Raw genomic sequence first — 20,534 nt, 5'->3', positions numbered from 1 at the left:
TTCTAGGTGATCTGTCCTAGATAATCACAGGCTTTTACAAGAATATAATTAACTACCAGTTGACTTTGCTAACAAAAGGGAAAGTTTGTATGAATAATTTAAAACTCTAGACCAGTGCTGTTCAATGGAACTCTCTGCAGTAATAGAAATGTTCTGTACATGGGATGTCTACTATGATAGCCAGTAGCTACGTGTATCTGTTGAGCAGTTGAAATGTGGCTAGTGTAACTGAGGAACTGAATGTTTAATTCTATTACTTTTATTAATTTAAATTTAGTTAAATAGTCACATGTGACTTGCAGCTACTATATTGGACCTCATGTGTAGGCAATCAATGGAATATATTTGTCTTTAAAAAATTAGCTGTTTATCATTTTTTGTGTAGACTCATTTTAAAATGACTTTATGTTAGTAGGTATTATGCACCTACCAGTATGTCAGAGAGGGCAGAGATCTAGACAAGTGTAGGAAAGATGACATTGTATCAGAATCTTCTTGTGAATATAATGTGCTTGTGCATAATTTAAAGCTGAGTATATTAAAGAGACATGTTTTGCAACCAGATGATTATTAAACACCTGTGTTGTGTGAAGTATGTGTGGCCTGGTCCTATTTCCTCACCTGTTTACAGTGAATCAGATGTCCCAATTGATGTGGAGACGGTCACATCAACCCCTGTGCCGCTGTATGACAATCAGAAGGCACGCAGCGTGATGAATGAATGTGAAAGACATGTCATCTTCGCCAGGACAGATGCCGATGCCCCTCCCCCACCAGAGGACTGGGAGGAGCATGTTAACAGGTAGGCCACTCCTTGAGAGGATGGGTCACTGTAGGGTTAGTGATCACCATCCTGTAATTATTTTTTGTATCATCATCTTCATGGGAACACATTTATTGGGAGCTTATTTCATTTGCAGCCACACAAGTCTCAATGTTCTCCTAACTCTCACATTATAACTCTTAGCTCACAATGTTCTGAGCTCCTTGAGAACAGGGCTTGCATTTCAGCCATCTTTGCATTCCTGACCCTAATACATTGATTAGTACACAGTAGGCATATAATAAATGTTTGTTGAATAAATAAATGAATTAAATTTGAGAGATATTTCTAGTTCTGTAGCTTATATAATACAAGTTATGTTATAGGGATCACCCAGACTATAAAAATTAAATGTACATTTGTAGGATAATGTGTTTGTATGGTCTATAACTAGGATAATTAAAATGTTTTGGAGTCATATGAAAAGCTAGCAGATGTTTGGGTTTTAAAACAAGATTTGTAATCTGAGGTTTTGAGGGCACACTTAAGCTTGTTTTCATGAGTTTGCTGGCTAGTTTTGTTCCCATGCTTCCTGCTATCCCCAGAGAACTCAGCATTCCTCTCCAAGTCATTTGTTCCTGTTCATTTGGGAAAAATTTATTTATCTAATCACATAAGAGCTTTGTGGAGATGTTTACATGGCGTATAATTCACCTATTTAATGTATACACTCAGTGGCTTTTAGTGTATTTAGAGTTCTAGATGTATCATTACTATCAATTTGATGAACATTTTTATCACTGCAAAAAGAAATCCCGTACCCATTTAACAGACATCTCCTGTTTCCCCCCATTCTTTGGGAACCACCAATCTACCTTCTGTCTCTATGGATTTGCCTATTCTGGATATTTTGTGTAAGTAGAATCATGCATTAATAATGTGTAGTCTTTCATGACTGGCTTCTTTCACTTAGCATGATGTTTTCAAGGTTCATCCATGCTGTAGCATGTATCAGTACTTCATTCCTTTTTATTGCCAATTGATATTCTATTATATGGATAGCCCACATTTTATTAAATCATTTAGGACATTTAGATTGTTTCTACTTTTTGGCTATTATGAGTAATCCTACTGTGAATATTTACATACAAGTTGTTTTTTTTTTTTTTTTTTTTAGACAGAGTCTCATTCTGTTGCCCAGGCTAGAGTGCCGTGGCATTAGCCTAGCTCACAGCAACCTCAAACTCTTGGGCTCAAGTGTTCCTCCTGCCTCATCCTCCCAAGTAGCTGGGACTACAGACATGCACCACCTTGCCTGGCTAATTTTTTCTATATATTTTTAGTTGTACAGCTAATTTCTTTCTATTTTTTTTAGTAGAGACGGGATCTTGCTCTTGCTCAGGCTGGTCTCAAAGTCCTGAGCTCAAATGATCCTCCTGCCTCAGCCTCCCAGAGTGCTAGGATTACAGGTGTGAGCCACTGCGCCCAGCCCTGCATACAAGTTTTTATGTGGATCTGTGTTTTCAAGTCTTTTACCTATATACCTATATACCAGTTGCTGGATCATATGTTAACTTTATTTAACTTTGAGGATTGCCAGACTGTTTTCCAAAGTGGCTATATCCTTTTATATTCTTACCAGCAGTGTATAAGATTTCCAGTTTCTCTACATCCTTACCAACACTTACTAATTTTCTTTCTTATTTTTAAATTATAACCATTCTACTGGTTTTAATTGGTATTTTGTTGATGGCTGTTTGTCTATTTATATATTATATCTATAGTACGTAAGGGAATATTATTCCAAGTTGGTAGGTGGTAAACATGCCATAATGCATAATGTTGGAGAACTCTTTTTTTAATTTTGGAGACAGGGTAAGTATAGTGGCATCTTCGTGCTCACTGCAAATCAAAACTCCTGGGCTCAATCAATCCTCCTCCCTCAGCCTCCCAGGTAGCTGGGACTACAGGCATATGCCACTGTGCCTGGCTAATTTTTTTAGTTTTTGTAGAGATGGGATCTTGCTTTTGCCCACGTTGGTCTTGAATTCTTGGCTTCAAGTGTCTTCCTGCCTCAGCCTCCCAAAGTGCTAAGATTATAGGCATGAGCCACTGCGCCCAGCCAATAACTCTTATTTTTTAATAAGAGAGATTGGAAGAGAGGTAGGGAAATTTGAGATGATTGGCATGACTTATGATGCTGGCTGGAGGTTGGAAACGAGATGGAGTAGGTGTGCTTCTGTGATCAAGACAGTAGCTGTTGAAAGAGGAACAGTTCTGTACCTTGGTTGAAGAATTTGGCTGAACAGAGTGGCATGTGCCTATATAGTTACAGCTACTTGGGAGGCTGAGGTGGGAGGATCCCTTCAGCCCAGGAGTTCAGGGCCAGCCTGGGCAACATAGACCCCATCTCAGTCAGTCAGTCAATAAACAAACAAACTTGTGAAGAAGTTGGTTGGGGTCTTGAATTAGAATTAATGCAGTGTCTTAAGAAGTTCTTTAGAGCATCAAATAAAGAGGAAAACTGCTAAGATTGAAGTTCAATTACTAGAATATTGCTGGAGTCAGTATATTCAGCAAAAGAGTATCACTGTTGTTACAGTTAATAATAAAAAATAATGACAATGGTAGTAACAAAAAAGAACTACTATTCGTTGGGTGCTTTCTAGGTGCCAGACATTGTGCTAAGCACCTCAAATGCATTCTCTCTTTTAATCCTCCCAGTAACTCTTGGAGATATATCCCTCCTTCATCTCTGTTTTATAGGATGAAGAAACTGAACTCAGGAAGTTTAAGAAAGCTTAGTTAGGAAGTGATGGAACAAAGTTTTGTTCAAACCAAGCAGTCTGACTCTGGAGCTCAGTGTTCTGGACTACCGTACCCTCTGCCTTAAGGACAGTAGAAAGAAAAACCAGTTAATGGTAGCTGAGCAAGGTGGCCTCATATGGTTATGTGTCCCTTTTCAGTATTGTCTATTGACTGGTCCTCAGTTTCTAATTTCAGGAAGTACATGGGAGAATTGCATGATGCTTTTTGTCAGTTCACCCATAGCTATGAAAAGAGGTCTTTGCCTGGTCCTCAGTTTCCAATTTCAGGAAGTACATGAGAGAATTGCATGATGCTTTTTGTCAGTTCACCTATAGCTATGAAAAGAGGTCTTTGTAGATGATTCATGCTTATATCAAAGGTGATTAGAGACTTAATAATACATTCAAATACCAGTTTCTTAATTTATAAGAAGAGCTATAGCTGCAAAGCATAAGAGATACTGGGGGTGGCCTGGCGAGAGTATCCATACTCAGTAGGAAAGTCTTGGAAGCCATTCTATTCCAGAAATGGAAAGGTAAGTGGAGAGTCTGCACAGGAAGCACAGCAGAATAAGTGCATGTGCATATCTTTTCTCTAGGCAAGTTGAGCCCACAGAGTAGGCCAGAGTGCCCCTTCTCTTTAACTGTGGAGTCAAACTCCTTTAGAGAAACACACATCTTTGGCTATCTTTCTCCAGTCTCCATGTAGACCTCCATCCTTCTGTTGTGATACTGCTACAGATTGGTATGATTCATTAGAGCTCAGTTTATCTCAGGTTATTTGTTGTTTTAGTATCTGATGAGATTTTGGAGGCATCCTCTCATTAGCAATAGGCTTACAAATCACCTCTTTTGGTAGGTAACTTTTACATATGGCTAATTTCATTATTTGATCATACTTAGCTTCAGTTTCAGAGGTCATCATTTTATGACCCTGTCCCTAGATCTATAGCCTGTTTGAAGCTTGCAGTTCCCTCTGCTCTGATTATAATCATCTCATTGCCATTCTTTCCCTTGGCTTGATTGTTAAATTGTTGCTTTCTTTCTTCCTGTATAAAGTCTTGTAAAATTAGTTTCTTACTTTGAGAACTCCATGGACTATAGAACAACTCTTTAGAACTCTGGATTTTTTCCCTGGAGGGCTTACTGATTGCTTTTTAACTATGGTGTCAGAAACTCAATTTCCTTGTTTGGGCTTTTTCTCCCCTCTTGAATTATTTTCAGTAGCAACTGCCTTCAGATTACTTCATCTGTGTATAAAATGAAGCCCTCTGCCTGCACCTGACTGTAGCTTTCTCTAGTAATGGCTAATATTTTGTGAAATGGTTTAAATAAATATCTCTGCCTGGTTTAATTGTCTAGATCAGTGGTTGTCTAACTGACCTGTGGGGCAAATCTGGACTATTGCTTGTTTTTGTGTGGACTGGTTTTTATGTTTTTAAGTGGTTGGAAAAAACTCAAAAGAAGAAAAATAGGCCGGGCGCGGTGGCTCACGCCTGTAATCCTAGCTCTTGGGAGGCCGAGGCGGGCGGATTGCTCAAGGTCAGGAGTTCAAAACCAGCCTGAGCAAGAGCGAGACCCCGTCTCTACTATAAATAGAAAGAAATTAATTGGCCAACTGATATATATATAAAAAAAATTAGCCGGGCATGGTGGCTCATGCCTGTAGTCCCAGCTACTCGGGAGGCTGAGGCAGAAGGATCGCTCGAGCCCAGGAGTTTGAGGTTGCTGTGAGCTAGGCTGACGCCACGGCACTCACTCTAGCCTGGACAACAAAGTGAGACTCTGTCTCAAAAAAAAAAAAAAAAAAGAAGAAAAATATTTCATGACATGTGAAATTCAGATATTAGTGTCCATAAATAAGGTTTTATTGGAATACACTCATGCCCATGTTGTGGCTGAGACCGTATGGCACACAAACCCTAAAATATTTACTGTATAGCCCCTTATAGAAGTTAGTTGACCAGGTCTGGATCATGTTCTTGTGTCTGCATGCCATGGCTGTGTGACTTAGAGGACTTTGAAAATGTTTTGTATTTGTAGGCATAGTATAATATAGTCCAGGAGATGTTTGGCCACCTTTTTTTTCTCCTCCAGATATTTGTCAAATGCCAAATTTCATTAGATGCACAGTTTTTGAAAGACATTTAACAAAATACTCCAGATACATGACACTTCTCAGCATTGCTCAAGTGAACTTGAGGACATTTCCAGCATTTCAGTGAAAGAATGTACTGTCCAAAGCAGGCTGTCTTATCTTAGAAATCAGAACTTCTGAATTCTAGCCGAAAAAAAACCTCATTTTCCTTTTCTGAACTGTCTCTAGTTATATATGTCCACATTGTATGTATCTATGTATAAATCTTAGGTTGGATGTTTGAAATTTTAAGTCTATCTTTGAGTTGTTTATTTTCCCTTCCTCCCTGCACGTTAGCTACTTTCTTTTCCCTAGTGTTTAAGCAAATAATTTTATAATCTGAAAAAGAAAAGGGTGACTTAGTAAATTTCTCTGATTTTCTTTGTCTCTCCCTGTTTGTCTTTTGGTTAAAAGAAAAAAATCCTTTCGATATTTTAATGTTGAATTAGTCTTCTTTGAAACATCAGTAAAATGATTACCTTTGAAAATAACAGATTTTTCTAGGATCAGTGTGATATTTTGGCCTCTTTGAATAAGATGAGCAGAGGACAGCATATTGTTCAGGTACATTCAGTTAGAGCATGGAGAACAAAAGATTATCTGATCTCATCTAAGAAATGAAAAGGCATTTTTGCACTTATAAAATAAAAACTGAATAGGTTTAGATGGGACAGGGGAGCCACCACAGTTCCCATCAGCTCATTTGACTGTGTAGACTTGTATTTAAAATTCTTTAGACTTGTATTTTAGACTTGTTTAGACTTGTATTTAAAATTCAATAAAAATTGAATAGGTTTAGATGGGGAGACTCACCATAGTTCCTGACAGCTCATTTGACTATTTAGACTTGTATTTAAAATCATGTCTCCTCTTTTTAAATTTTTCCTTAATTATATCTTTTGCATGCTCTTTATCTTAATCTTGGGTTAGATCATTTTCTTCTGCCCACTTAATTTTCCAGCCTCCCACAAAGCTGACAGAATATAGAGAACATGTTTCCGTTCTTGGAATCACCTTGTTATATATCCAGCAGCAGTCCTAAGAACTTTCTGGGATTTTAGACTCTCAACATTGTGGTTTTTAAATTTAAATTTCAGCTGTCATTGATGTGTGGTAGTAATTTCTAAATAGCTTTCTAACCCTCCTCCCCTTTTGTTCACATCATTTTTCTTGCTCCCATCGTTTTGGGTTTCGGAATAAATATAGAGTAAGGAAAACAAATAGGGAAAACATCCTGTTATATAATAAAGAAAAAGATAATTTTGGAAATGCTGTTGGTGTCTCATAAATAAATTATACCTCGTTCTTTTCTTGGAATTAAAGTTTGCAACTTGATCGGTAGGCTTTGAGAAAACTCCAGAGATTGTTGAATGTGAAGAAATAGTATTTGTTGCTTAACCTGGTTGATTGTAAATTAGCATTATTGCTGGAGGTAAGTTTGTAATATAATACCACTTTCAAAATACTACAGGTTCTTCGTACCTGTTATTTTCGCAGAACTGGAAATTCAGAAATTTTAACACAGATAGCCTTTGATCTTTCATTTCCACTTCAAGAAATTTATCCTACAGAGATATTTGCATAAGTGTATAAATTTAGATAGATAGAGAGATGTGTGTGTGTATGTATTGGGGGGAAAGGGAAGGATGGTCTGTAACTGTTTATACATAGTGATAAAAGATGCACAACATAAATGTCCACAAATAGAGTAGAACCTAACCAGCTGTTAAAAACAAAAAGTTGTATTAATATGGAGATATACCCAGGTATCTCTAGAGAGCTTTTTTTTTTTTTTGAGACAGAGTCTCACTTTGTTGCCCAGGCTAGAGTGAGTGCCGTGGCGTCAGCCTGGCTCACAGCAACCTCAATCTCCGGGGCTCAGTGATCCTACCGCCTCAGCCTCCCGAGTAGCTGGGACTACAGGCATGCGCCACCATGCCCAGCTAATTTTTTGTATATATATTTTTAGTTGGTCAATTAATTTATTTCTATTTTTGGTAGAGACGGGGTCTTGCTCAGGCTGGTTTCGAACTCCTGACCTTGAGCAATCCGCCCGCCTCGGCCTCCCAAAGTGCTAGGATTACAGGCGTGAGCCACCACGCCCGGCTCTAGAGAGCTTTTTAAAACTGCTTGTGAGCATCCTTTGTCTCCTCCTGCCACAACCAAATCCTCAAGCCCAGGTGAGAATCACTATATATGAAAAATGCTACTCATGTAAGTATGCTGTGCATTTAAATAATGTAAAGGAGGCCGGGTGCAGTGGCTCACGTCTGTAATCCTAGCACTCTGGGAGGCTGAGATGGGCGGATTGCTCGAGGTCAGGAGTTGGAAACCAGCCTGAGCAAGAGTGAGACCCTGTCTCTACTATAAATAGAAATAAATTAATTGGCCAACTAATATATATAGAAAAAATTAGCCAGGCATGGTGGCACATGCCTGTAGTCCCAGCTACTCGGGAGAGCTAGGCTGATGCCATGGCACTCACTCTAGCCTGGGCAACAAAGCGAGACTCTGTCTCATGAATGAATGAATAGATGGAAAACAAGATTATGAACCAATGGGCTGGAGCTACTGGTCCCAGCAAGCCTTCCTGGTCCCAAGGTATGCTGAGTCCCCCTCCCTCTTCCTGAGTCTAGAATCTCTGAATATCAAACCACATCAAAAACTGGATCCTGATGAAGCAACAGTAATTAAGCCAAGAGAACTAGGAAAGAAACAGGACAATCCCAAGAAACCTAAGACTGCTTCTAGTACCTCCACAAGGAAGCTACAAAAGGGTGGGAGGCTTTGGCAGTTAAGAAAGGATTTAGCGGTCAGCGTGGTGGCTCACACCTGTAATCCTAGCTAGCACTCTGGGAGGCTGAGGCAGGAGGATAGCTTGAGATCAGGAGTTAGAGACCAGCTTGAGCATAAGTGAAACAAACCCTATATCTTACTAAAAATAGAAAAATCAGCTAGGTATGGTGGCATACACCTATATTCCCAGTTACTAGGGAGGCTGAGGCAGGAGGATCCTTGAGCCCAGGAGTTTGAGGTTGCAGTAAGCTATGATGACACCACTGCACTCTATCTGGGGTAACAGAATGAAACTCTGTCTCAAAAAACCAAAAAGATTTAGCAAGGAAAGTGTCTGAGGATAGAGGGTGCTTCTCAAGAAGATAGTCATCTTGTTTCTCTTAGTGATTTGACTGCTTTCATAAGCAGTCAATCATAGCTGTAATCATAATCAATCATTGCTGTAATCATAGCTAACCTGAATTTTTTGTTTATTGTTAGAAGGAACTTACAGATTATCTAGTAGAAATTAGGGTATCTTGTGTGGTGGGTTATGATAGAAAGGATGCTATTCTATTATGTAGTAAGAGAAATTGAGATTGTTGATAGTGTTTCAAGCAGCTTCCCTGCAGTTTGACTGTCTTGGAATTTACCATTGAGCATAAATCATGTTTCTGTGTTTCTCTTTGCTGCATAGTACCCATGTGCTTTGTCTGCTGTGGAGTGTGAGGGCTTGAATATGGACCCAGCTGTTTATAGAACTTAGGATGTATTATGCACACAATTCATCTATTTATTTATTCAGTAGATGTTTAACTTCCCAGTGTGTGTTAGGCTCTGTTTTGTGTGCTGGAAATAAAGCATTTAAATAAAACCCACAAAAATCCTGGCTATCTTGGCCTTTACATTCTATTACATTCTAGCAGAGAGAAATAAACTAAAATAAGTAGCAGATTAGGGAATCTGAGGGTAGGACTGGGGTGTTGTACTTTTACATGGGAGTGAGTCAGGGGAAGCCTCAGTAGTAGGTGACAATTGAGCAGCAACCTGAAGGAGGTGGGACAGGGAGCCATTGTTTCAAGTCAGGGCAATAAATAGCAGGGACCCAGTCTGTGATGAGGGTGGGAGGTGTATAAGGGAGGGAGGGGTATGGGCAATGTGGTTGAAGCAAGTAAGTGGGGGGCAGTCATGGATGGTGAGGTTGGAGAGGAAGTGGAGTCTACACAGCCACAGCAAGGACTTCTGCTTTTAACTGATTAAAAAATGAGGCCACTGAAGGATTTTGTGCAGAGGAGTGTTGTGATCTGACTTAGGTTTTTTGACTAATTTACCAAATTGACTTTTCCAAAAGGTTATACTAATTTATACTTCCATCAACAGAATACAGAGTGATTTATTTCCTTTTTTTTTTTTTTTTTTTTGAGACAGAGTCTCACTTTGTTGCCCAGGCTAGAGTGAGTGCCGTGGCGTCAGCCTGGCTCACAGCAACCTCAATCTCCGGGGCTCAGCGATCCTACTGCCTCAGCCTCCCGAGTAGCTGGGACTACAGGCATGCGCCACCATGCCCGGCTAATTTTTTGTATATATATTTTTAGTTGGTCAATTAATTTATTTCTATTTTTGGTAGAGATGGGGTCTCGCTCAGGCTGGTTTCGAACTCCTGACCTTGAGCAATCCGCCCGCCTCGGCCTCCCAAAGTGCTAGGATTACAGGCGTGAGCCACCGCGCCCGGCCTGATTTATTTTCTTGTACCTTCACAGCAACATAGTTATTATTAACAATTCTTAAATTTTTACCATTTGATAGGTAAAAATAATTTATGATTTTAATTTGCATTTAGTTGTGAAGTAGAGTGGACTATACTATTTTTGTGACCTACCTTTTCATCTTTCTTTCCCACTGAGTATTTCATCTTTTTCCTATTAATTTTTAGAACCTTTTTCTCTTCTAATGAGATGACAGTTAACTGTCCCATCATGTTTTGACTTTATGATACATTTTTTTTCTTCACTGAAGTTTTAAATTTTTATGCAGTTACATTTCTCTTCCTTTTATGTCTTCTAGGTTTTGAGTCATCCTTAGAAAGGCCTTACTCATTCTAAGATATCACTATTTTTAGAAATTTTTTAAGAAATCACTATATTTTCCTATATCTTTGATGGTTTAATTTTTATTTAACTTTTTCTTCCATCTGAAATTTATTTTGATGTAAAGAGTGATACATAAGGATCAGATTTTCTTGTTCCAGTTGGCTAGTCATTGTCTCAGCTCTACTTAGTGCCCTTATCCTGACTGATATGAAATGCTATCTTTTTTTTTTTTTTTTTTTTTTTTTTTTTTTTTTTGAGACAGAGTCTCGCTTTGTTGCCCAGGCTAGAGTGAGTGCCATGGCGTCAGCCTAGCTCACAGCAACCTCAATCTCCTGGCTCAAGCAATCCTCCTGCCTCAGCCTCCCAAGTAGCTGGGACTACAGGCATTCGCCACCATGCCCGGCTAATTTTTTGTATATATATATATTAGTTGGCCAATTAATTTCTTTCTATTTATAGTAGAGACGGGGTCTCGCTCTTGCTCAGGCTGGTTTCAAACTCCTGACCTCGAGCAATCCGCCCGCCTCGGCCTCCCAGAGTGAAATGCTATCTTGAACTCATTGTAGAGTCTCTAGGTCTAGCACCCACTTAAATCTTAAAAAAGTAATTTAATCGCCAGCTTTTTATAGCAAGGAGAGTAGGTAAACAAATATTAATTGAGCATCTTCTGTTGCCTTTCTCTTAGTATCTTTAGGAAGGCTACTAGCCAGATTTAGAATATCACTGTAATTAAGATCGCTGGGAGTGGGATGAGGGGGACATTAGTAAGCTCCATATCACAGTGCTGGGTGTCATGAGGTAGGGATGAGAACAGTAAGATAGGTTTCTAAGTGCAAGGAGTGTACAGCTGAGTTGGAGAAGGACACACAAAGCCATCTATAAGCAAGGTAGATGTGTGACTGCCAGTGTTACACGTTGGGATCATAACATGTTAGTGTATAGGGAACAGGCAGTTCAAAAATAAATTTGCTAATTATGTGACATATAGAAAAAAATGCAAAAATATATATGGAAAAGAGAGAGATTAGTTTGGAATATTGAGGAGTAGGAGAATAGCCACTATTGGTTATTTTTGCTTTTTTTTTATTCTTATTTTTTTGAGACAGAGTCTCACTTTGTTGCCCGGGCTAGAGTGCTGTGGCGTCACCTTAGCTCGCAGCAACCTCAAACTCCTGGGCTCAGGCAATCCTACTGCCTCTGCCTCCCAAGTAGTTGGGACTACAAACACATGCCACCATGCTGGCTAATTTTTTCTATATATTTTTAGTTGGCCAATTAATTTCTTTCTATTTTTAGTAGAAACGGGATCTCACTCTTGCTCAGGCTGGTTTTTTTTTTTTTTTTTTTGCGACAGAGTCTCACTTTGTTGTCCAGGCTAGAGTGAGTGCCGTGGCGTCAGCCTAGCTCACAGCAACCTCAAACTCCTGGGCTCGAGCGATCCTTCTGCCTCAGCCTCCCGAGTAGCTGGGACTACAGGCATGTGCCACCATGCCCGGCTAATTTTTTTTATATATATCAGTTGGCCAATTAATTTCTTTCTATTTATAGTAGAGACGGGGTCTCGCTCTTGCTCAGGCTGGTTTTGAACTCCTGACCTTGAGCAATCCGCCCACCTCGGCCTCCCAAGAGCTAGGATTACAGGCGTGAGCCACAGCGCCCGGCCTCAGGCTGGTTTTGAACTCCTAACCTTGAGTGATCCACCCTCCTTGGCATCCGAGAGTGCTAGGATTACAGGCATGAGCCACCGTGCCCAGACAACTTTTTTTATTCTTAAGGTTAGTTTAAATAGACCTTTTTTTTTTTTGAGACCGAGTCTCACTCTGTCTTCCAGGATACAGTATAGTGACGCCATCATAGCTCACTACAACCCTCAAACTCCTGGGCTTGAGTGATCCTCCTGCCTCGGCCTCCCAAAGTGCCAAAGTGCTAGGATTACAGGCGTGAGGCACTGTGCCTGGCCTAGACCTCTTACCTGAGTCTGAGATTTTTAGTACATTAAACATTAAAGTGCTTGCTGATCCCATGTGCCTTTTTTTTTTTTTTTTTTTTTTTTGAGACAGAGTCTCGCTTTGTAGCACAGGCTAGAGTGAGTGCCGTGGCGTCAGCCTAGCTCACAGCAACCTCAAACTCCTGGGCTCAAGCAATCCTTCTGCCTCAGCCTCCCGAGTAGCTGGGACTACAGGCATGCGCCACCACGCCCGGCTAATTTTATATATATATATTAGTTGGCCAATTAATTTCTTTCTATTTATAGTAGAGACGGGGTCTTGCTCTTGCTCAGGGTGGTTTCGAACTCCTGACCTCGAGCAATCCGCCCGTCTCGGCCTCCCAGAGTGCTAGGATTACAGGCTTGAGCCACCGCGCCCGGCCCCATGTGCCTTTTTATGTGAAATAAAAACTTAAGAAATTTAAATATGTCTGTGCAATGGTACTGTGCTTTTTATTTACTAATGGGATTATTTTAGCCACTAAGTAAATAATTAGCTTTGCTAGCCTAAAAGACTTCATTCATGACTGGTCTAGGCTTATAGTTTGCATATTAATACAAATGTGTGCTGAGGTGATTGATTGGCAGGGTTGGCACCAGAATCTAGGTCTTGTGTTTTAGCTCAGTGGTCTTTAGACTAAGTTACTTTCAGTTATACTCTTTCATAGTGGGAACAAAAAACATGGCATAATCTTCTTTATATGGTGTACATACATGGGGAGCATCCCCAGGGTTTGACTATAATTCCTCAGAGTTTCCCTTATAGGACTGGCTGGACAATGGCCCAGAACAAGCTATTCAACAAGATCCTCAAAGCCCTGCAGTCTGACCGGCTTGCCCGCTTGGCCAATGAAGGGGTAAGACACCAGAAATCTGCCCATGGTGGGCTCTTCCTAGTTGAGGCCTCACTGGCTGACTGACTTGTCCCCCTATTTGCTAACCAGGTGGTCCTCATGTTTTATCACTTCCACTTACATCCTTCAGGCTTGTAATGAGCCAGTGCTTCGCCGTGTTGCCGTGGACAAGTGTGCGAGGAGAGTGCGGCAGGCTCTGGCAAGCGTGAGCTGGGACACCAAGCTGATCCAGTGGCTGCACACCACCCTTGTGGAGACATTGAGTCTGCCCATGCTGGCAGCCTACCTGGATGCTTTGCAGACGCTGAAAGGGAAGGTAAGGCTGTGATTTGTGTCTGTCCTGTCCTAGGAGTAGCCAGCTTCTGCTGTGGGTTCAGGATGTGCGGTGGGGCAAGTCATTATCTGGTCAGCTTGGAGGGCATGGCCGAAGCTAAAGTGTGTGCTGTTAAAAATAGGAGATGAGGTAACATTTCATGCTTGCATCTGGGGTAAATGTTTTTAGCTCTGCTGTCTCCAGGATGAGGTATGGGGCCTAAAAACCAGAGTACACATTTAGCTTCTGTAGCATTGCATCTTGTGGTTTGAGTCATCACTGAATTGGATTGCCATGGGGGAGATGAAGGGTTTACTAGGAAAGGAGTTTGTTGAGAAGGATGTGAGAGGCAGACTGTGGAGCTCAGGGTGCTGGGGAATTGTAGAACAGGGCAATGCCATGCCTCGGTTTCTCCTCGTCATGGGATGAGCCTTCAGTAGCAACACTTGGACTTTGATAATTCATTACAAACATGTCATGACAGTTCCCTGCTTCCATACTTACATAGTATGGCACAAAGTTAAAATACTTTTGTTGGTGATTCCGGTTTATCATTCCTTTAGTGATTGCATCAGGCCATACTCAGTGTGGTGGAGTATGGATTGTGGAGGCAGACTGCCTGGCTGATTTCAGCTCTGTCACTGATTAACTGTGTCAACTTGGACTACTTTCTCTGTTTCCTCCTCTCTAAAATGTGGCCAATAATACCTATCTACAATTTTGTGAAAATTAAATTCGTTAATTTATGTAGAATGTTTGGCACAAAATTGAGCACATAGTAAGCCCACAGTAACCGTTAAAGATTATATAAGTTCTTGGCTGGGCTCAGTGGCTCAGGCCTGTAATCCTAGCACTCTGGGAGGCTGAGGCGGGCGGATTGCTCGAGGTCAGGAGTTCGAAACCAGCCTGAGCAAGAGCGAGACCCTGTCTCTACTATAAAATAGAAAGAAATTAATTGGCCAACTAATATATATAGAAAAAATTAGCCGGGCATGGTGGCTCATGCCTGTAGTCCCAGCTACTCGGGAGGCTGTGGCAGAAGGATTGCTTGAGCCTGGGAGTTTGAGGTTGCTGTGAGCTAGGCTGACGCCACGGCACTCACTCTAGCCTGTGCTACAAAGCGAGACTCTGTCTCAAAAAAAAAAAAAAAAGATTATATAGGTTCTTGGCCGGGCACGGTGGCTCAACGCCTGTAATCTTAGCACTCTGGGAGGCCGAGGCGGGTGGATTGCTCCAGGTCAGGAGTTTGAAACCAGCCTAAGCAAGAGCAAGACCCCGTCTCTACTATAAATAGAAAGAAATTAATTGGCCTAGTATATATAGAAAAAATTATCCGGGCATGGTGGCACATGCCTGTAGTCCCAGCCACTCAGGAGGCTGAGGCAGTAGGATTGCTTGAGCCCAGGAGTTTGAGGTTGCTGTGAGCTAGGCTGACGCCATGCCACTCACTCTAGCCTGGGCAACAAAGCAAGACTCTGTCTCAAAAAAAAAAGATTATATAGGTTCTTGAAATATTTGGGGTGTTTTGCTGTGCAAAATGGCCTCAGACTACTTGGATTGATTCCATTCTTGATTTTTTTTTTTTAATAGTTTTTATTTTCTTGTTTGCAGGAAGCAGGCCCATCTTGCTGCTATAAGTTGCCTGGCCAACAGCTTTCCCCAGCTATATTCCCAGATACAGCTTTCAGACTCATTGTTTCTAACCTGTTTTTTATTTTTTATTTTTTTTGAGACAGAGTCTCACTCTATTGTCTGGGCTAGAGTGCCATGGCGTCAGCCTAGCTCATAGCAACCTCAAACTCCTGGGCTCAAGCAATAATCCTTCTGCTTCAGCCTCTTGAGTGGCTGGGACTACAGGCATGCGCCACTATGCCCGGCTAATTTTTTTTATATATTTTTTAATTGGCCAATTAATTTCTTTCTATTTTTAGTAGACACAGGGTCTCCCTCTTGCTCAGGCTGGTTTCGAACTCCTGACCTTGAGTGATCCTCCCACCTCGGCCTCCTAGAGTACTAGGATTACAGGCGTGAGCCACTGAGCCCGGCCTTTAACCTGTTTTTAAGGTTAAAAGATGCTGAGTTTGATAGAAAGAAGACCGGTACAGTGCTGAAATAAAACTCAGTACTAAATACATTAATGGTAGGAAACTTGACATCTTTTTCGAGTAATAATTCATTAATATTTTATGCCTACCATGTGCCAGGCACTGGGATGAGCAGAACTGAACTGCTCCGTGCTCTGGTGGAGCTTATTTTCTAGTGAAGAAAGAGGTAAATGAAGAGAGTCCCAGACTTCTGTACTGCTCCTCTACAGTAGAAACACTGGGCCCGGGAGGTAAATGGTGGACATGTGGGGTGTGGGAACCAAGACAAGACCCTGGCAGAGTGTGGTGGCCTGTGAGTATTGTAAGCATTTTCAACAGTGTTCTCCACAGTATTCTACCTGTGGCAAAAGTACAATGGTGAAAAAACTCTAGGGGTATGAGTGTTGGTAGTGACCAGGGTTCCAGTTCTCTTGTGGCTCTGCCTCACTCAACATGGCCAGCATGACTTGGTAATTTCCCTAGTAAGGAAGAGTTTGTACTGCTTCCCTATTTAAGTTACTGGCTGGACGTGTCCCATGTGAATGAGGTGGCATTCAGATATGAGCGTGGCAGAACACTGGGAGACTCCACAAGTGTGTGCAGTTGGTTGCTGCCTGGCCATGCTGCTGGGTCATAGTGCAGGTTAGTCAGAATGGTGGAAGGCTCGCAAGTACACCAATCAGCAAGAACCTCAGACTCGAGCTGCTGTCCAAACTGGGCCGTGCTCTCCACAGTGGTTCTGCCATCAAACTCTTATTTTCCCAGGACTAGATTTACAACAAATACTTTGGCTGTTTCCCAAAGCATATAAATGATTATAGGATTGTTTTAAAGTGCTTACTGAATGTTAAAAGTGCAGGTGGATGGGATCGTGCTTCTATGCCAGCTACTTTCACCATTATGTCCATTATAAAGAGGGCAGAGAAGGTGTAAACCCAGCCTCTTACTTGGCTGTTGAGAGTGAATGCAGAATGCAGGTGAGGGAAGATGGGTCTTCCCAGCTCTAAGCAGAGAAGTCAGTTATTGATTACTTATTCTGTGTTGACAGCGAGTTTCAAGGCTTTTTGGTTTCATGGGCATACTCTACTGCCAGGTAAAGCTTTTTAAGTTAACGCAGATGAGATACTCTGCCTCACAGTGTTGAGTGGCTCATAATTATAGTGAATTACAAGTGAATTATAGTGAATTACAGAGAATGGCCAGTTGGGGTGAAGATCCTTGCAGTTTGGTTTTATCCTTTGTTACTAGCTTTATGTTCTCCAACTTCCTTACTTGAATCCTCAACTTCAGTCCACCTGTACCTGGAATAAGCTCCACACATTCTTGCCTTTTGCTGGTGTCTCTGATTGGAAAGCTCTTCTCTCATGTTCTGTTGGAGTCCTACCTGTTCTGAAGAGCCTGTCTCACTTCACATGCTATATTTTTAGATGAAAATTGCCTAAACTTCTCCTCTTCTGTTGAATGGTTTGAATCATAGTAATATGGGGTTTCTGTTTCTTTCATGGCAGTTATCAGTTCCCCTGCTTTGTTATTTGTGTGTTTGTCTTCATTACCTCTTGTGGATTAAATTCCCCTGCAGAACTACTAGCTTGGTGCCTTGTAACAGCAATTGTTGCACAGACATTGGTTTCCCAAGTTATACTGAGAAAATCTAATAATTATAATACTCTAATTTCTCAGGCAGAAATTTTTTATTCTCTATCTTTTTAAATTAAGAGCAGCTTATCTTCTCCTGGCATCTTTGAAGTTTTACAACCTGCATCAAACCATAGTACTTTTTATTCTCCAATTTCTGAAAACCTTTTTGTTTTTCTGAAAACTACCTCTAACATTTAAAAATCTTTCCTTTCCCCTAGGTCACTTTGACCTTTTGTGGGTAGCGTGGAATTCACACAGATATTTCTTCTCAGTGTAAGCATCAGCATGTCTGAAACCTATATTTGCACATCTGTGAGGTCATATTTTTGGTGGATAGTAAAAAAACAGGATATAGTAAATAGAACAATATACAGATAGAGTAGAGTATATTTCTTTGGACACAATAACAGGTTTCTTTAACATGCCGCAGCTTGAAGGCAGTACTTTAGAAGAAAATGAAGATTTTTAAAGAAATTTTAGAATCAACTGATGCTCATTGAGGAAATTTAGAGAAAACAGAAATCTGTAAAGGAAAAAGTCACTTATAACTCCATAGAGATCGTTATTAACATTTTGGCATATTATAGTTTTTTTTCCTTAATAGAGATAATTTTTATATTTTCTGTTTTACTTATAACAGTTTTGCAAAATTATTTCCATATATTACTACACATTCTTGTAAATATTTGAAAGTAATGCTTAATATCCAAGTAGGTGGATAACTGGCTTAAAAGTGAAAACTTAAATATGTATGTGTATATATATATTTAAGTTTTCACTTTTTGATTATTATCGACACTGAATTTGTCTCTGCATAACTCTCCCCACCTGTGTGTATGTGGGTGTGTGTGTCTGATATATTTTCTTAGAGGTTTTCAGAAGTAGAATTGTTTGGGAAAGGGATAGGAATAAATTCAATCCCTTGATCCAGAGGGATTGAAGCACTAACCAGAGTGCTTTCCCAAGGACTGTACCCATTTCCCTCATGGTGAGAGCATGCTTTCCAGCTATCCGTTTATTTGTATTTTTACTCCTGAGGAAGGTTTGATAGGCTTAGTTGAAGTTTATCTATATGGCTCATAATGGGGCTCTGACCTCCTGGCTGAATGTGGTGGTGGGAAGGTCTTGGGTTCACAGTGGAAACATCTCTGCTCTTTTTCCTTTCTAGATCCCGACCTTGATTGACCGGATGCTTGTGTCATCCAACACAAAAACAGGGGCTGCAGGAGCTGAGGCCTTGTCTCTCCTATTGAAGAGGCCCTGGGACCCTGCTGTCGGTGTGCTTTCTCATAATAAACCAGTAAGTTGGGTGGCTCAGGACTTAACTATGGCACATGAAATTTTTAGACTCAAGCCATAGAACCTTGGCAAGAGAATGATAAATGACTTCTTTAACTTTTTCATTAATAACTTGTTTTGTGCTCACCATGGTTTTGTAAGCAAAGGAGCATTGGTTGGAATGAGAAAGGTGTTGGAATACTTGGGATTTCATGGAAGAACACCTCTCAATCACTGTTTTTTGTTTTGTTTTGTTTACAGTAGTCTTGCTGTGGCTAAAGTGCAGTGGCATCATCACAGCTCACTGCAACCTCAAACTCTTAGGCTCAGGCGATTCTCCTGCCTTAGCCTCCCAGGTAGCTGGAATTATAGGCATGTGCCACTATATGCCTGGCTAATTTTTTCTACTTTTTGTAGAGACGGGGGTCTTATTCTTGCTCAGGCTGGTCTTGAACTCCTTGGATTCAAGCAACCCCAGAGTGCTAGGATTATAGGTGTGAGCCACGATGTCCAGCCTTACTCACTGTTTTTTGGGTGGGATTCTTTCTCCTTAGAGCAAACTCCCTGGCTCTCCTCTGATTCTCATCGCTTCCTCTGGCCCCTCCAGCTCCGTGTTTCCCACCTCACGCCGCCACCGCTTTTGGCAATCTCAACTCTCCTGCTTAGGCAAGGTATGTGTGGGAACAAGAGGAACTCTCTTCTGGGCAGGAATATAGTCTTGGAGGATTGAAGAGAAGAACTTGCAGAAAGGGTTCAGAATGGATGACTTAAATGCGGAGCATCCCCTAATCCTTCTTTTATTTGGATTTTATTTAGAGTAGGTTAAGCAGAATTGAGAGAAGATTTGAAACTTACTTCTTCTGGCATGGGTGCCACTTCTTTCTTTCAGGTCATCCCTGTAGCCACCCATCTGCTGAACAATGGCAGTGGGGTAGGAGTTCTGCAGTGTCTCGAGCACATGATCGGGACAGTGAGAAGCAAAGTGCTGGAGGTGAGAATGCTCCTATTTCAGTTCACTGTGGCACACCCAGCATTCTGGGCTTGTTCCATGCCCATCTGTGGCCTTTTACCTTACTGTCTTCTTTCTCTTCCCACAAAGATTCACAGCCATTTCCCACACAAGCCCATAATCTTGATTGGCTGGAACACAGGAGCTTTGGTGGCCTGTCATGTAAGTAATTTCTGTCTTATTTGGAGGTCATGAGGAACTGGAGGTTGTCCTGGGGTAGAATAATACTACTAATGATAGCAGCTGTTGAGTCCTTTACTGTGTTTCAGGCACTGTGCTAGATGCTTTACCTATATAATTGCATTTTAAATTGTAGAAGACAAACTTTATTTTTTTAAACTTTATTGTGGAAAATATTAAGCAAAACAAAAACAGGTATAGTGTAATAAACTAGCATAATAAACACCATGGGCCCCTCACCCAGCTTTACCAGTAATCAACTCTCACCTGGGCTGGTTTCATCTTACCCCTGCTCACTTTTCAATCCCCCAGATTATTTTCAAGAAAGTCTCAAATGTCATAGCATTTCCTTTATAGAACATGTATCTATATAAATGATACATGATTCATTTAGAGAGCATTTATTTCTTAAAAAAAAAAAAAGATTCATTTTTTTCCTCCAAACACAAGTACCATACCATTCTCCCATCTAAAAAATTAACAGTAATTCTAGCAGGCAAAAATTAATAACTCTTGACTTTAATGTTGTATTCATGATCAGTTCCCTTCCAAAACATCAAGGAACCTTTTCTTCCTTATTTGTATACATTTGTATGTTTGTCAGTTTGTGTAAGTATTC

General features: G+C 40.8%; 1 protein-coding gene across 7 annotated transcripts in view; it reads left to right on the top strand.

Moving 5' to 3' along the window:
• Positions 1–20,534, top strand: part of KANSL3 (KAT8 regulatory NSL complex subunit 3) — a 44,076-nt gene that overhangs the window by 3,457 nt on the left and 20,085 nt on the right. For 6 of the 7 annotated variants that reach the window (XM_012786926.3, XM_012786925.3, XM_012786920.2 and 3 more), the window contains exons 3-9: positions 632–802; positions 13,326–13,416; positions 13,544–13,729; positions 18,617–18,748; positions 19,281–19,397; positions 19,616–19,717; positions 19,826–19,897. In XM_012786926.3, coding sequence (XP_012642380.1) covers positions 632–802; positions 13,326–13,416; positions 13,544–13,729; positions 18,617–18,748; positions 19,281–19,397; positions 19,616–19,717; positions 19,826–19,897 — 871 coding nt within the window. Of the gene's footprint in view, positions 1–631; positions 803–13,325; positions 13,417–13,543; positions 13,730–18,616; positions 18,749–19,280; positions 19,398–19,615; positions 19,718–19,825; positions 19,898–20,534 lie in introns of those variants that run through there. The other variant, XM_076000996.1, reaches the window with a different exon arrangement.

Source organism: Microcebus murinus, chromosome 3, assembly GCF_040939455.1.
Source record: "Microcebus murinus isolate Inina chromosome 3, M.murinus_Inina_mat1.0, whole genome shotgun sequence".
Taxonomy (NCBI): domain Eukaryota; kingdom Metazoa; phylum Chordata; class Mammalia; order Primates; family Cheirogaleidae; genus Microcebus; species Microcebus murinus.
Note: the sequence above shows the minus strand (reverse complement) of the source record. Positions and strands in the feature narration are given on the sequence as shown.